The 17328-nt window shown below is 34.6% G+C and overlaps 1 protein-coding gene across 1 annotated transcript in view; it reads right to left on the bottom strand.

Moving 5' to 3' along the window:
- The window catches only part of LOC129225990 (laminin subunit gamma-1-like), a 51589-nt gene extending 40123 nt beyond the window's left edge, over positions 1-11466 (bottom strand). Inside the window, exon 1 of the mRNA XM_054860567.1 lies at positions 11335-11466. Coding sequence (XP_054716542.1) covers positions 11335-11446 — 112 coding nt within the window. The 5' untranslated portion in view covers positions 11447-11466. The remainder of the gene's footprint in view (positions 1-11334) is intronic.
- Positions 11467-17328: the final 5862 nt, after the last annotated feature.

Below are 17328 nucleotides of genomic sequence, written 5' to 3' on the forward strand. Positions count from 1 at the left end.
AACAAATAGAGATAACATAAAAATAAGCCGATTACGCTTTAAAATTGAAAAATTCATCGACAAGCCTAGTATATGTAGAAAATGCCTTAAGATAGGCCATCCTGAAAAATATTGCCGAGGAACCCAAAAGTGCGTCAATTGCGGCGGGGAACACCCCACATGCGATATCACTCCAAAGTGTTTACGCTGTAAGGGAAATCACTCTGCTCTGGATAAAAATTGTCCAGAATACGAAAAGTACATTAACAAGAAAAATAGCAGCATAACTGAAATAAAGCCCTCTTACGCCAATGCAGTAAGAACAAACACTAACTTTGATATCCCTACTCAAAAAACGGAATCAAAAGAAAATAAAAACTACGAGACTTTATTAAATATCATCAAAGAAAAAGACTCTGAAATAAACACATTAAAAGAAGAAATCAAAAACATAAAGACAGAACTCTTCGCGTTAAGAAACGCTCTCACCGGACTTTTCGATAATACTGAAAATGTTATGGGAGATAACGAAAAACAACTAATTGAACAATATAGAGCTCTACGAAACAAAGACATTTTACTCAGTTCATGCTCCGTCTTCGACTCCTCAAAAGAAGACCTTTTTTACGACGTTGGTAGTCCTATGCAAGTCTCTAGTCCTCATGTGGACGAACCAGGAGGAAGCACGACGCCTTAGCGGTTTTTTTTTTGTTTTTCTTATGGGTTGTTTTTTGCTTAATTGGAATTGCCGCAGTGTAGGCAAAAACCTTTGTTTTCTTAAACTTCTTATATCTTGGTCTAACCCCAGTATCATTTGCCTCCAAGAGACTTGGAGTAGCGACGACAAAATACCAGTATTGTCTAATTACATTTCATATGCAAAAGAAAAACCGTTTCCTCATAAAGGAGGAGGTGTCTGCATCTACGTACAAAAAAATTTATCTTCCCGTGAACTTTTCTACGATACAAGAAATTTAACTCTAGAATTCAACGCAGTTGAAGTTTTTGTCGAGAACAAATCTATTAAGATTTTTAACTGTTATCGTCCCCCCGGACACTTCCATGATAACATTATCAACTTCTTTAACAACATTTTAGATAATAATATTATTTTTACCGGAGATTTTAACGCCAGAAACACATGCATTGGTGACAGAATCTCCCATCCTAGCTCGAAAAAATTTTTCGACTGGATTCTTGAAAAAAATTTATGTATAATCAATAGTAAAGAACCAACCCGCCGCAATAGAGGCAAAGAAGACGGAATCCTCGACCTCACAATAGTTAGCACCGACCTAATTCTCTTATTTTCTTGGTTTCGAAGTAAAGAAAGTAGAGATAGCGATCACTTTCCAACTTTTTTGAAACAAAGTAACGCAAAAGATACCAAACTCATCAAAAAACGATATACAAATTGGAATATTGTCACTAATAACATGAGTAATTTTATTGCCGAAACAAATATAAATCCAACACAAAGCGAAGACATCATTAAATTTAACCAAGGTATTCTTAAAGTCGTCGAAGAAAATACAAACACTATCACCTTTAAAGACACAAAAACTCATCAAAAATGGTGGAACAGAAGATGTGCTATAAGCAAAAAGGAAAAAAATACAGCGATGAATAAAGCCTATCACACGAACAACATCACAGATTGGCTCAATTATAAAAAGAAACTTGCAAAATTTAGAAAAGTAATCAAAGAAGAAAAAAATAAATTTTGGGGAAATATCCAACACAACCTAAAAACTACCAAGGACATTTATCGTTCGGTCAACAATTTAAAACGTTATTCTACGAGACATAGTTACGTTAGTAATTTAGTTCTGGAAGACAAAGGCAATTTGATTAAAGAGCCACAAGCACAAGCAGACCTATTTGCAGAACACTATTCCAGAACAACCAACCCATCTTCAGATTCAACTCCCACAATTTGGACTAAACTTCCTCACAGACCCTGCATTTCGAAAGACTTCACCGCCCAAGAATTAGATTTCGCAATTAAGAATTTAAAATTCACAGCTGCAGGCACAGATGGAATAAACAACAAAATTTTAAAGAATTTACCAGCTACAGGGAAAAATTTGCTGAGAGAGTTTTTTAACAATAGTCTATCCACCGGTATCATTCCTAATATCTGGAAAATGTCCAAAATAATTCCCATCTGCAAACCAGGAAAAGACAACAAGAACACAGAAAATTACAGACCGATTGCCCTTACTCAAAATACCTGTAAATTAATGGAAAGACTAATCCTTGAAAGATTGATATGGTGGGAACAAACATACAATATTTTTCCTAATTTTTTATTTGGTTTCAGAAAAGAAAGAGGAACTGAAGACTTTCTAGTCAAATTGATTACCGATATAAAAGACGCCGGAACAGACAAATATACCATCTACCTCCTCTCATTAGATATAAAGGGCGCATACGACAACATCAGAACAAACATCTTAATAGGAAAACTGTTGAAAACTAATCTTGACACAAAAATAATCAAATGGATAAATAATTTTCTAACAAACAGGTCTTTTAAAGTGAGTTGGAGAAACTCAATGTCAACCACCAAATCCCTCGCGTATGGTTTGCCTCAAGGCTCAATTTTATCAGCTTTTCTCTTTAACTGTTTTTTAATCGACTTACATCACATTCAAAACAAAGAATGCTCCATCTACGCTTATGCCGACGATATCACCTGCATAATCAAACACAAAAAAGAAGATGAAGCAAAGATAGCCCTTAATAGAACAGTACACCAACTTACAGAGTGGGTAACAAAAAACAAACTTGAGTTTACCCCTGCCAAATGTTGTCTCCTCAATGTTTCAGCAACTAGATCAAAAAATAATTTCGACGTGAAAATGTACAATACTATCATACCATGGAATAATAACCACAGAATCCTTGGATTATGGATAAATAATAATCTCAAATGGAAAACTCACACAGATACAATCGAAAGAAAAATCATCAAAACAATCAATGTTCTTAAAATTCTCAGCACACAAAGTATCGGAATGAATAACAATAACCTTATCTCAATAGTTAAACAAACCATTATCTCACAAATTGATTACGCCAACATATGCAGGACAAAAGACACGAAAAGAAGCAAAAACAGATTCTCCACTATTGAAAACAAGGCACTTAGATGCTGCCTAAAAGTCAACTCTTTTACCCCAAACGATGTATTACGACATCTCACACGCCTTGGCTCGTACGAAGACAGAATGACCTGGAACATTGTCAAATATAATCTAAAACAAAATTACAAAAGTGATCGTCGAAGCAACTTTAAAACCAATATAAAATTAAAAACCAAGAGCGACATAGAAGTCAAAGCACTCAGTATCATAAAAAATTATAAATCAAATTACGTCAGTAATCAAGACAACTTGCTGGGAAATCTTAATATACCACCATGGAAAGAAAATAACCTAGAGTTTATCACAAAATCCGAACATTTTCAAAAGGCAACCTGCATAGAAGAAATTAAACAATCTTTTACAGAATATACTGAACAACACAGCAACTTTGATATCTGGGCAACAGACGGCTCAAAAATAGAAGACAAAGTGGGTTTTGGCATTGTAAACAGTAATAAAGTTAATAGGAAGATAAAACTTCTAGACATTTGCTCAGTGTTTACAGCGGAAATGATCGCCATCTATTATACCGCTAAATTTCTCATCGACAAATCAAACCCCACCATTATCATTACTGACAGCTTAAGTTCAATAGAAGCATTAAAGAACAAAAAGAAAAAAGAAGAAAAACTCATTGTAGCCACAAGAAATATCTTACAAGAAGCCAGCAACAACAAAAAAATTATTGTAACCTGGGTCCCTAGCCACACAGGAATTTATTTAAATGAATTAGCCGACAAATTAGCTAGAGAAGCCGTCATGGGCCATAATACTCCAATGCTTTCGCTAACAACCTGGAAAGACTGTAAAAACCACATCGAATCAGCTCATAAAAATGAACTAAAGGAAAGATGGATGAACTCAAAATATTACAACAAATTCAAACTAAGAACTATCCCTGATAAATCAAGCATCCATTGGATTAAAAACAGAAAACAAGAAATCTTTTTAAATCGACTAGTCCTTGACAGTTTCCTCTTGAAAGACAAACTCTTTAAACTAAAATTTGAAATATCCCCAAATTGTAATTCCTGTGATACTCCCGAAACTATCTGGCACAGATTAAATATTTGTGATCGTTATAATAATCAAAGAAATCTGCTCATCCAACTTATCCCTAAACACCTTGTTTATTGCTCTGACGATTTTTTAGCCTCTCCCCTTCTCGCTTTCTCTCCAGATTATTGTTCGGTTCTCTCCTCGTTTTTACTAGAACCGTAATCCCTTTTGACTTTTCGCCCTGTTTATATTCTGTTCATCTCTCCTTGCTTTTATATCTCGATTGGGTTTCGTTCTTCATGTCTCTTAGGTTTATGCTAATTTCCTAAATTCCCACAATCATTCCTTATTTGCATACATATTTGATCTTTCCTTTTATATCATATTGTGTAACTTTTTCAATACAAGCTTTGTATCAACCTTTATATTAATAAGAATCCTTACAATTTGACGTTCAATTTCCTCAAGCCACTATTCACTAAGAATCGATAGCACTCCTTTTTTAATATCCCAGTCCTTGTAAAGAAGAAATATAAAGATCCTCCCATGATTGGTCAATCTCCTCTATTCAATTTTCGCTCAATTTAACTAGCAGAGGCAAGGCGTTTTTCACGCAGTCCTCTCATCAACCTGGAGTCTGAAGACTCTTATTCAACTTCAACTTCAACTTCATAACACTGTAGTGCCTAGAAAGAGTAGTGTGCCGATCGACGGGGAAAAAGTGAGGTCAGATCTGAGGAAAAACCAGATGGCGCTGCGCTCGAGGTGTACGTTATGCTCTTCCATCAGACTCGTTTTAAATCAGCGATTGCATGCTCATTTCGCAGTTTAAAAGCCCCGTTTTTCGGATTTAACTTATTTCTGCGCAAAAGACAAATTCTGTAATAAGTGCTATTTGTTACATGGGTGTTCATTTATTTTTTGAAGAATATAAAATTACCTTATGCTAATTTATCTTCAATGAAAATAGTAGACTATAAGGGGCCATTCATTAAGTATGTAAGGGTACCGAGGGGGAGGGGGGTTGGAAAAGCCTCTACGTACCTTTGGGGGGGGGTCAAACTCATTCTTACGTAATATTTTCCAAGTCGGTATTTCACATTAGAAATTGCGCGATCAACAAGTGATTTGGCAGAGATTATGTTCCATTTGCGTATGGAAGTTAAAAAACGTGTTAGGATAAGATGTTTTTTTATTTGTTTTACAAAGAATGAATAGTGTAAAATATAATAAAAGAGTCGCATTATGTATGGCATGTTTTATTTTTAATTAATATTACATTTTAAAAAAATCGAAAAAACATTCAGTTTAGATTCCAACTTTTCAGTAACTATTTATTTACGCAAAAAGTTAAATTTAATATTGTGAATTTAATACGATTCCAGTGATGTAACGATTCCAAGATTTGTTATTTTCTCATTTTGAAAAACGAAATGGAATCTTACGTAAGAATAGGGGGGGGGGGGGAATCTTACGTACCTTACATGGGGAGAGGGGGATCAAAAATTGCCAAAATCATACTTACGTAATTAAAGAATGGCCCCTAAGTATTCAATAACTGCGCGTCTCTTATTTCTCTACTAATAATAAAGCTGGTACCTTCTATCCCTCGCCAAGTGTTTAAATTTGCCACTTTTCTTAAAATTTCGGGAGACTTAAATACCTTCTCGATAACGGGGGACGATAACAAAAATAATTATCAATTTCGTACAGGATTTTAAAAGGCTAAAATTAAAAAAAAATTTTTTTAAATATAACTTACGTGATTATTGATTCCGCTTGTCCGAAAGTCGAATGGTCGGTCGCTAACAGTTACCAGGCGGAGCGTTGCTGGAGATTTCCAACCTATTCTCCAGACCTATAAACTGTAGAGGTGATGCTACCATATACCGTGCCCAAGACGGGCTCTTTCTCATTTAGGGGCCTCATTGACTTAGGAGTCGCTCCATTCTGCTTTAAACTCATGCTGGCTACATGAATGGGGCTTGAGTCTCCCAAGTGGCATTAAAAACAACAACAAATTCCGCCCTAAGCCATCTCGATTGATAATACATTTGTCTTAAAATATAAGTATCAAATTTTCAGTCAATTGTGTAAAACTTTGTTTTTAAAACATCCTTGTCTTTGTGTCTACTTCAATAATGATCTTTTTATCGTTAATATTATTTTCCACATAATTTTCATTACATACAAAAACTACAATATTTGGAGATTTTTTAAATTTCATACAAACCCAATATTCGTTAGGCAAATTAATACGAACAATTTCATTTATAATAGATGTATACGTGGTTATTTCAGTTTCATCTGCGGAAAGATCAAGTTTTATTTTTTTCAAACAGGGAACATTTTTCTTAACTGCATAATTCCTGATGGACCTTTTCTTTGGTAATTTTTTAGTAAAGTATGTTGGCAGACTTGGGAAAATTGTCGGAATTGCCTCATCTTTAAAAAAAGTTTTTCCGCGAGGAATCAAAACTTCCTCACCATTTATAATATGCTTAAAATGCGCTTCAATAAAATGTTTTTCGAAATGCAGAGCACAAATTGAGCAATATTTATCAAAAACTTTATCTAACCTGGGAATTAACGAGTTCCACTTTAGTTTTTCTTCATCTGCTGGAGCTTTAAAAAGCGCAACTTTTTCCTTGCATGTTTTGTACCCACTTTTGCACCCTGGTACGAAACAAGATAAAGCTTTATTTCTTCCAATGTTCAACTTTGATGTCTCCATTAAAAGCCTTAAATGCTGTTTCATGAAATATTCACGAAATAAAGGTAAAAAAGGGAAACGCGGAACTAAATTGTAACAAAATCCCGCGTCTACTAATGTAAACACCGCGAAATTGAACGTACATCTCGACCGCACTGCCATCTAGCGGTTTTCATACAATTTGTCTTCAAGAATCGTGGGGAAAAAAGCGCCGGTCGGCACACTACTCTTTCTAGGCACTATAATAACACGAATAGAGTTTAGACAGAATAGATGCAAAAAATCTTTCTTTTCGTCCTCCGACTCAAAAAGTTATAAGTTTGGCGTTTTTGTCTAAGCGTCTGTCTGTAGCAGTGGCGGCGATCTTTTAGCCTCCTTGGGCGGCCATTCGGGGGTTGGCAACCACCCCCTCACTTTTTATGGTTAATTTATTTTATTAACCAATTTAGGAAACAAATAATGTAAGTCTAGTTGAGACAATGAGAAGCAAAGGGATGTAAGTGGTATTTTTTTGCTTCTTACTGTCTAACGTCTAAGTGTTTGTTCAGGGAAAGTTATTGTGTACATAATTCATCAAAATCTTAAGACAAACGTGAGTTAAGTTGTTAGATTTACATCAATTACCTCTGATCTGCTCTCAAAACTAGCCCTAACAAAATGTTGTACTTTTTTTCCTTTTCTTCCCATTTGCTGGCTCCTAAAAGACCTATGGCTTTTAGTTGTCTTCCCTCTACCCCCCTCCCACTTATAAGCTCTAATCGTCGCCTCTGGTCTGTGGCATTGAAGTCACACAAACACAAGGGACGGAACAAGAAAGTTTTCATGCCTCAATGAAAAATTTTGTCTCTTCGGTTGATTTTTAACTAGCCTCCTATGTATGCATGCATGTTTGGGGGGGGGGGGGGGCGGGAAGGGGTGTCACAGCATTTTTCTAAAAAACAACTTTGAAGGTTCCCGAAATTATTCCTTTCCTTTTCCGTTGAAAGGTATTCAAAAATTTCATATCAGAAACTCGATTTCGTAATAATTTCGAGGGAATGTTTCGGAACCCCTGTCCCTAACACCATCAGACGTAAATCTAAAATTGGCTCTTTGAAACTTCATTTCGAAAGATTACCAAAGGATGGTCACTGTACTCTTTCACAATAAGCAACAAAAAAAAGGGGGGGGGAGACAAAATGGTAAGTGCATTTGAGTTTGTCACCCTTTTTCTCGTTGTTTACTCAACTCTTAATTCCCGGAAGAAAAAGAAATAAATGATTTAAGACAACTTATCCGCAGCGATTGTGATGTTCCGCCCTCCCCACCTTGAGTTCAGTTCACATTCTTATTAGTTTTGCATGCTGTTTTTATGTCGAATAATCGCAAAAAAAAAAAAAAAAAAAAAAAAAAAAAAAAAAAAAGGAGGTAATAGTAAGTGAGTTTGACATTTAAATATGAATAATATGGTAAGTGCTCCAGACATCCCTATAAAAAAGAATGATACAAAGGTAAGCAACTTGTTCAAATAATTTCAACTTTCCATAAACTTATCTGATTTTAAGTCATATGACCTCCTAGGCACAATGTAAAGAATTTCCAGCGGGTTCCTTTGAAATTGGTTGATTAAAATAAACTTTTAAAATTTAACGTGAAAGTTCACTAAAAGACCAAATGGTCGTATTCTTTAATTCCTGCAATTATTTTTTTAAAAAAAGCTCATTTACAAGCAAATTAACTTTGCTTTTTTTTATCCATCATTTCTTTCTATTTTTAATTATTTTTCATTTTGTCACAAAAAGTTAAGAACCGATCAAAGAAAATACTATAGCGATTTGATTTCCCAAAAGTTTTGTAATGTAGTTACTGTCTAATGACGGATTGTATGCAACTGGCAAACGTTCAGTGAAGACAAGTCTATCTGAATGAGGGGGAAATGTAAAAATTTGATGCGCGTGTTGTGATCATTTGAATGAGAATCTGCTTCATTTAGAGGCTGATATACATTTGCAAAAGCTAACATCCCTGAAAACAAATAGATGCGTCCAACTCCGTCTGTAAACCGGATGTTTGCTTTTCCATACAATCCTTGGTCAGACAGTACAGAACAAAAAATAGTCCTAAACTAAGTTTCGAGGGATTATGAACATAGTTTTCGGGTTTGAAATTCTATGTTTCCAAAAGATTACGAAAATATTATTGTTCGATGATCTATAGAAACCGTAAATAATCTGCTGTCAGGTAACATAGAATAAGAGCCCGTGATATATATTGTTCGAACAAATTTTTAAACTTTTATAGAACTTAGGTAAATTTATTATTTTTGAAGGGAAATATTGTCAAAAGAAATAACCGAAATCAGTGACATTCCCAGAAATTACTTTTGAAGCCGAATATTATTGCTGTGATAAAAACGCAGTTTCTAGAACTATCCTCCGGTAAAAATGAAAAAAAAAAAAACCTTTGTATCCATTATTTTGTTCTATTTTAAACGATCAGGGACAGATTTTTTTTTTTTTTTAATGAAGTTACATAAAGCTGAAAAGATACATATTTACTTCAAAGAATACTAAAGGTACTTCAGAAACAAAATTTCACACTAATCAAAATCGGCGAAATCTTCATTAAAATATTCCTAAAAATCTTTCAATAATTGGAAAAATAGTTACTATATAAAAAACAGTTAATTTTTTGAACATATTATACTTTACGAAGTTACATTAATTTTTCCTTTTTGGTTTCTCAAACTTAAGATTTTTATCACTTACAGATATATTTTCATGATAAAATTGTTACTCTTCACTTATTATTTTAGAAAGCATCTCCAACAATGTTTTATGGTTTTTATCAAGTACTTTTACTTAAATGTATCTGAACAATATCGTAATATCAAGAACATTTCATTTAAACGCATTTCAGACGTTCTGTTTCTCCGCCCTCCTCTTTCATTTATTCCCCTTTTTTTAGTTCTCAGAAAATAAGAAAGTCTTCTAAATGTTACGCTGCCGAAGCTCTTCCTTTCCTCCCAAACTATTACAAAGCGTCTCATATTTTGTTTTCAGGCATCGATTTCCGGAAGAGAGCTCCGGAATACTTTACCCTCCAACAACATAGGAGATTATATAATATTCCATTTTGGGGACTTCAATTTTGAAAAATTGCTGGTCCCTAACTTTAATAAATATGATCTACATTCGCGTATTTTGGACTACAATTTCGAAAGATTTCCAGAGAGCGGTTGTCGAAATCACTCTTTCTGATATTTTCAAAAATAAATAAATAAATAAATAACGAAAATTTCATTCTTGCTGCTACAATTTTTAAAAGTTTAAGGAGAAGAAACCTCTGACCCTCTTTTGATAATATTATTGAATTATGCTCTTTAGGACTTCAATTTTAAAAACTTTCCAAAGGAGAGCCCCCCCCCTCACACTTTTTCTCTGACATCATTGAAGATTGTCAACAATTGCGTTTTTGAAACTTCAATTTCAAGATGTTAGGAGGGAGATGTAAATCGATTCGAAAAATAGATCGGGAACAATCCTTGAATCATGTCATTTTCCCCGACGTCAAAAAATATGGTATATAATCGCGTTTTTAAGAGATCAATTTCGAAAGTTTTCCAGGTAGGATACTTCAAAACCAGAAGTTTTATCACCTCATTCTCTCCATATACAATGTAGATATTATGTGTTAAATATGATTGAAAAAATGGCTGGGAAAGAGAAGGATGCAAGGGTGGATTTCAGGGGAGGGTCAAAGGGTCAGCTGACCACCCTGTGACAAGAATTTTATTGCTACTTTTTTCAAACTTTAGTTTTTTGGATCCGAAGAAATAGTTAATGTAATCAATGCTAATCTTTTTTTACCACATGTGTGTGTTTGCCTGCGTTTTTTCCAACTAGTTTATATCTGTGCTTTTATATACATTCAAAGCTTATGGTAATATGACCAGCCTGCCTGCCTAGAGAAATAGGCAGTTGAGTTTTGATGAAAATTTGGGGGAATATGACCCATGGCGCAGGTTACCGCATTAAAAATGGGAGCGGTAGATTCCATATTGAGGGGGAGCGCATCACCTTTGGAGGGGAAGCACTTCTGCTTAACTGATACTTTTTGGTATAAAATGTACTATATTACACCAAATATACAAATATTTATGCAAAAAAGCATTTTTAAAAGCCCATGAGCATCATAAAAGCCTAATAGGAAATTTTACAGCAATTAATTAATTAAATATAGTATTACTTTCTTTTATGTTCTTACACACAATAAGCAAAGTGCGACATTTTCTTATAGTCAAATTGATACGCAAAAATAAATAGATTAGAGAATTAGCGAGTATTTTTGAAGTTTGAGATTGAAATCTTCATTGTCTTAAATGAAAATTACAAATAAGTTTTAAATTCTCTATTATTTCTTGTGAAAATCATGAGAGATGATGAGAGATTTTGAAAATAAATACAAATAAAAAATGCCTTTTTTTTTTGAAAGAAAAACGAAAAATTTACATACCGTGTAGCGTAAATTCAAAGTCTTGCCGCGTTCTGGATTTCTTTTTCCCTTTTTGAGCGTCAATGTTTATAAATATTAAAAAAAGTATTAATAAGCACTGTGTGGTCCTCATCCTTTTCTTGCTGAAATAATTACTCAAATATCGAACAGATGTTGATAAAATTCACTCACAACACATGGATTTCCATTTTGTCCAGGCGTCAAACTGAACAGCTGATACTCAAAACATCACAAATACACAGCGCGGCTTCTAGGAGAAGAAAACAGAACTAAGCATTTCAAAAATTCGCGCACACCTGTAGATTGCTTCTAACAAACCACATCATAAAACTGTCCCCTGAATTATCATTTTCTTCTGTAAAAATCAGAAAGCACGTGGAATAAAGTTTAGCGGTTATTTGAATAGCATGAAATTAGATTACTGTAAACCATGTGGAGTTCTTTGGCATCTTCTGTCTAGCAGACGATATTAAGATGGAACGCCAGCAAGTTTCTTCCCACGCAACTTCAGGCTTCTTCTTTCCCTCGGAAACACTGTGCCAAGATTAAAGCTTATGAAGGCGTAGATATACCGGGGGAAATGGTATTTTATTTTCAAAAATATGTGAATACGTTATGTAACTGTTCGTTAAAATGTACGGTTTTAGCTCAATTAAAGGACATGTGTTAATAGTAGAAAGGAAAAAATAACCCCAACTAATAATTTAAAAAATTACATCGTATTAATATTTTTATATTTTATTACTGAACTCTTTTTGGGAATAGCGTGCATTATTAAGAAGATATTTTTTAAATGCTGACCCACAGATCATAGCAGTGCATTCATATTTATATTTCGAAGCAGTTCATAATGAGTATTATTTTGGAGAAATAATAAATCTATTTTTGCCCTATAAAAGAAGATTGAAACATAGTTATGGCAAACCGAACCTGACAGCGTTTGTATGGTTTGTTTAGAATCTGCGTAACCTTCACAATGCTGCCAGGTTAGATTTAACCCAAGCATGGAAAACAAAAAGCTTCCCCTTTTTACAACCTTTCCCCCATTTTTGTTTAGCTTTATTTGCTTGAGATTTTAGTAAACACTACTTCAGCAAGAAATTATTTCATGATGATATCTTTCAATTCAATGTCCGCATAACGTGAGATTTTCAAACAAAGAAATTTTCAATTCAAATGACCGATATTCGTTTCCCCGGAGAAGAAATTTTGTTGAGAAATAGTAATAATAACAATAATAATTTTTAATTACCACCCACCCTAAAATATTTTTTGCAATACTCTGCTTTGATGAACCATAAATAATAACCCACGTTGCATTGTAAATTTTGATCCTTACTATTGTGCAATATTGCAGAGTAAATTTGAATACAAAGAATGTAACAAATACAGCAAATGCAATAAGAGAAAGAAAAAAAAAGATAGAAGGAAAATTAAAAATTAACTGCTAGCTAACAGATTAAAAAGAACTAAAATAACTAAGAAAATAAATTATTTTTGTAATCAATTGATAGATAAATATAGAAATAGACATGCAAAGATAGATAGCTATAGAGAAATAAAGATAGATAAATTAGATAAATTTAAATAGCTATAGAGTATTAAATATTGAGTGAAAAACTGCCGTGGGCTGGTAAAGGGAATTAACTGCAAATGTTTCATTTCTCAATTTTTTGAATTTTTGTCATTTAATGCACATTATGTTTACTTATTGCCAGATTTCTGAAATGCTCAACCGGGACACCGGAATGCCCATCCCCCCTCACCAGCGTTGTAAGTACGCAAAAGAGTACGCACCCTTGACTGGATTTTAGAGTAATTTACAGGGTTGTTTATTCTCATTGATGTGAATCAATGGTCACTAATTATGAAACTTAAACAAGGGATTAAAAAATGACACAAACAGATAAATTTTAAAATTTTACTTGTTACATGTTAATATATCTACAAGTTATTTTGTAAGAAGAAACACCTCGGAATGAGGAATAAAAAATTGAACAATATTTACATATGCCTTTTATTGGCAGGGACTTTTTTTAGAAAGTCTTTTTCAGTTTTAATCTTGTTGTAAAAATCCTCACAAGCTAATTCGCGGTAATAATTTTTCAAGTCAGTGTTGCAAATGACAAAGTAATAGACCTAGATAATCCTTACCAGTTAATTATTTTTAGACTTTTTTTGGTCATCTGTAACCAAATTTATCTTTTTCCGAGGCATGAGGTAAACAAACCAGGACGTCTGCCAAACCTATCTTTACTGTACAAGCTTGCTTGTTTGGTTTCCGCTGAGAAAAAAACGCGTAAAAAAAAAAATAAATAAAACTCCGTCAAATTCCAACATTTTCATGTTGTTAGTATTGATTCCAAAACGCGTTTCTTCAAATGTCAAGAAAACCCATTTCTGCAGATATTACGCTTTACCTGCCCACGGCAGAATAAATTGCAAATTGTCCGGTATCAGCGTATTTAATAATGATGTGATAGGCACAAAATTATTTCGTTTTGGTTCAATTAAAACGTAAAACCCAAGTACAATGTCGCAAAGCAGATGATCAATGGAGCAAGGTAATATCTTTAGGTTTCGGTTTAGTCTCCCCGAACTAATGCGGAGAGAAAAAAGACGAGCAGTATCTTGATGAAAAAGTATGTAGGCCGGGCTGCCGCCTTCTCCGCCCGGGAGGCCCAAACTTAGTATGGACCGCGGCGAATAAGGAAGAGCTCCAACAGGTAGATTACAGAAACCTGTTCACTCCATCGAGAGCGTAGGCTGATGAGACGGCTTGCGAAATGAGTCTGCGAATTTGTAACCAGCGGTGAGAAGAGCGGAAGTTGGAGATTTTGAGGTGTTTTAATCAGTTCATGATTTTATTTTGATGGCTTTGAGATTGTGGTAAAATAGAAGATCTCACATATGTGGACAGCTAGAAGTTATTTATTTGTTTTTAATAGGTTTTGAAATGATATGCTTCGGAAAACGAGATGTATCATTAGTGCACCGTAACCTTACATTGTTATCGAAAAACTGGAAGCATTTGCTTTTAAATTTCGGTTCAATAACAAAGGTTTTTTCATAGGCATCAATTCGTAAAATTTAGTGACGTACAATTTTTTTTCTTTTTTAGTTTCTAAATTTTTTTTAATGTTTCTACTGAAACAAGCAAAGTAGTTCGAAAGCGGAAACTAATAAAAGAGTTTTAGGCAAAGTGAAAAATAATGACAAGCAATGGAATGTTAAAGGAATTAAAACAAGAATTGATTAATTTTTGCAAAATAAAATATAAAAGTTGAGACTAACTTTTGATATGTGGAAATGCGTGAGTTTCTCGATATGTTCTGCAAAACAATTTTTAAAGGAATGAGACAAAACGAATTGAACAAAATGTTTTTGTTTAAAAGATCTGAAATTATTATTCAGTTCATAACAGTTCAGAAAACTTAGCACTTAACTCGATGGAGAAAATTCGATTTTTTAGGAGTTCGGATCAAACTTGGGAACTTTTGGACAAACGTTGTCTTTACTAATAATAAAGTTGAAAGTCCCTCCGTCTGGATATCTCTCTGTCCGGGTCTCTCTCTGTCTGTCAGGATCACTGTGACGCGCATAGCGCCTAGACCGTTCGGCCGATTTTCATGATATTTGGCACAAAGTTAGTTTGTAGCATGGGGGTGTGCACCTCGAAGCAATTTTTCGAAAATTTGATGTGGTTATGTTTGTAATCCAATTTTAAGAACATTTTCCAGAGCAAAATTATCATAAGATGGGCGAGTAAATTACGAAATTATCATTACGTGGAACCGTAACATGGGTACAAACCAATTGACAAGAAAATCCACCATACATTAGTTGTAAATATGCAGGCGAACCAAAAGACCTTTTAATTTTCTATCACGTGCAAAGCCGTGCGGGTAAGGGGAATAATACACCCGAAAATCAGGGGTGCCCCTCCCCAAGAGCCAGGGCGCACCCCCTCAGATCGCAGACCCTTACCAAAAGCAAGAGAACTCCCCCAAAAAGGAAAAAGTACCCCTTAAAACACCCCGCTAAAAATGTCAATCGCACCATCTGCGCCATGACTCCCCCTCCTAGGTGGGCATCGCTGCGAAAGTCATTTTAAATGCGTTGTTAAATATATTTTGAAAGTTGATTGAAAGTGTGAAACTAAAAGACTTACGAAGGCATTCATTTGCTTCTGTGGGTGTTGCTGGTGCCCAAGGTCTCTGATTGAAGAGGGGCAGGCAACTATTACAGTCATCCCCCATGGTGTGATGTTCGCAACGGCATACAAGACGCAATATTCCCGTGGCTTCGTCAGGAGCATAGATGCAGTCACTTGCGTGGCCGTAGCATCTGCACCTGTATTAAATGAGAGGAAGTCCTTGGTCATTTACAGTGGTGGTAAAAAAAATTGCATCACCCGCGCCGCAAAGGAGAGGAATATCATCCCGACTGCATTCAACGCACAGTCATCAAGCATCCCGTATCCCAGATGATTTGGGAATGTATTTCTGATCAAGGAGTTGGTGGGCTTCACTTTGTGCAAGGAACAGTAAACGCTCAAGTGTGAATTGGCATTTTGGAGGAGAAATTGCTTCCTACTATCCGGGATCACTTTTCTTCAGTTCCAAACGTCATTTTCCAGGATGATTCTGCTCTGTGAGTTAGGGCTAAACTGATAAGTAACAATTTAAAAAACTTTATCCTGCCATTAGACTTAAATTGACATGGGGTTAAGTAACTTTTTTTTTTATCTAAACTCGCACGCAGGTTCAGAAATGGAAAAATGAGCATGAGGTCAGCAGTTTGCCTTGGCCCGGAAACAGCCCCGATCTACGTAAACAATTATCGGATTCCTGCTGTTAAATGTTTATTTCATAAGTTTTGCAGAATCTCACATAGATTCATCGTTAATCGGTCGACAAAAACTTCTCACATAATCCCATTGTTGTAAAAATGCGAGGGTGATGTAATTTTTTTTAACCAGAACTGTAACATACTAACAGAAGAAAAGACGTTACGATAATCACCGAATGGGAGTAAAACTATAGTGAAATCATGTGTGTTTTAATCATGGGTGGATTCAGCGCCTAGTTTTGGATAGGGTCATTTCAAGAAAGGGGGAGGGGGTCATAAATATCATTTTTGGGCATAAATCGGGAATCTGGAGCGAAGTTTTCGGAATACAATTCCTCAAAATGCTGAGTTAGGCTATCTTCGGTCCTCCGTAGGTCGTAGCTCCAATGACCCACTCCCTTTTAGACCCACGACTGGTGTAAACGTTTCTCATTATAAAGGTGCTAGATGCATCTGCACCGGTTCTGCTCGTGCTTTAAAAATAAATAAAAAGCTCTTAGAGCAAATTTAAATGTCCCTTCCCTCTCTGACATAAAAAGAAAGATTATTTTTTCCCTATCAACATCCCCCCCCCCTCTAAGGCATTTTCCTTCTTACAATTAAATAGTAGGGTTGTGGATCGCTACAAAATAAAGTACTTTTAAGAAATCAAAATAAGAAAGAAAGAAAGAAAGAAACAAAGGATTTAAAAAGCGTAACCAGAACAACACTAATAAAACGGTTATAACTTGAATGGGGAAGAGATTTTTGAACTTCACTTAATTCGCATGTAACGATTTTTTATTTTAAGATACAAGGTTGAATCTTCGACTGTAGATCGAATTAGATCTGAAATAAGAAAAGTCTATTTTTCTAATGGTGTCAAAAAGAAAAATGTGGGACAATTCATTCACTTTTTATTAATAGTTTTAATGAAGAAAGTAGTGCCTGAAGTGCAGCGAAGCATTGTCAACATTAATATCTCCCGACATAATTAAGGGAACAAGGGACTTTTGAATTTTACTTTTCAATTTTATAATTTTACACCATGTATTTGAAGTAATAGAACAAAAATAATATTTTCATATCAATATTAGACATTTTAAATGTTAATTTAAAAATTTTAGGGTTAAAAAAGGTGTTTTGTGAGGCATATGGAACGCA

The sequence above is a fragment of the Uloborus diversus genome, chromosome 1, assembly GCF_026930045.1.
Source record: "Uloborus diversus isolate 005 chromosome 1, Udiv.v.3.1, whole genome shotgun sequence".
In the NCBI taxonomy this organism is placed as follows: Eukaryota; Metazoa; Arthropoda; class Arachnida; order Araneae; family Uloboridae; genus Uloborus; species Uloborus diversus.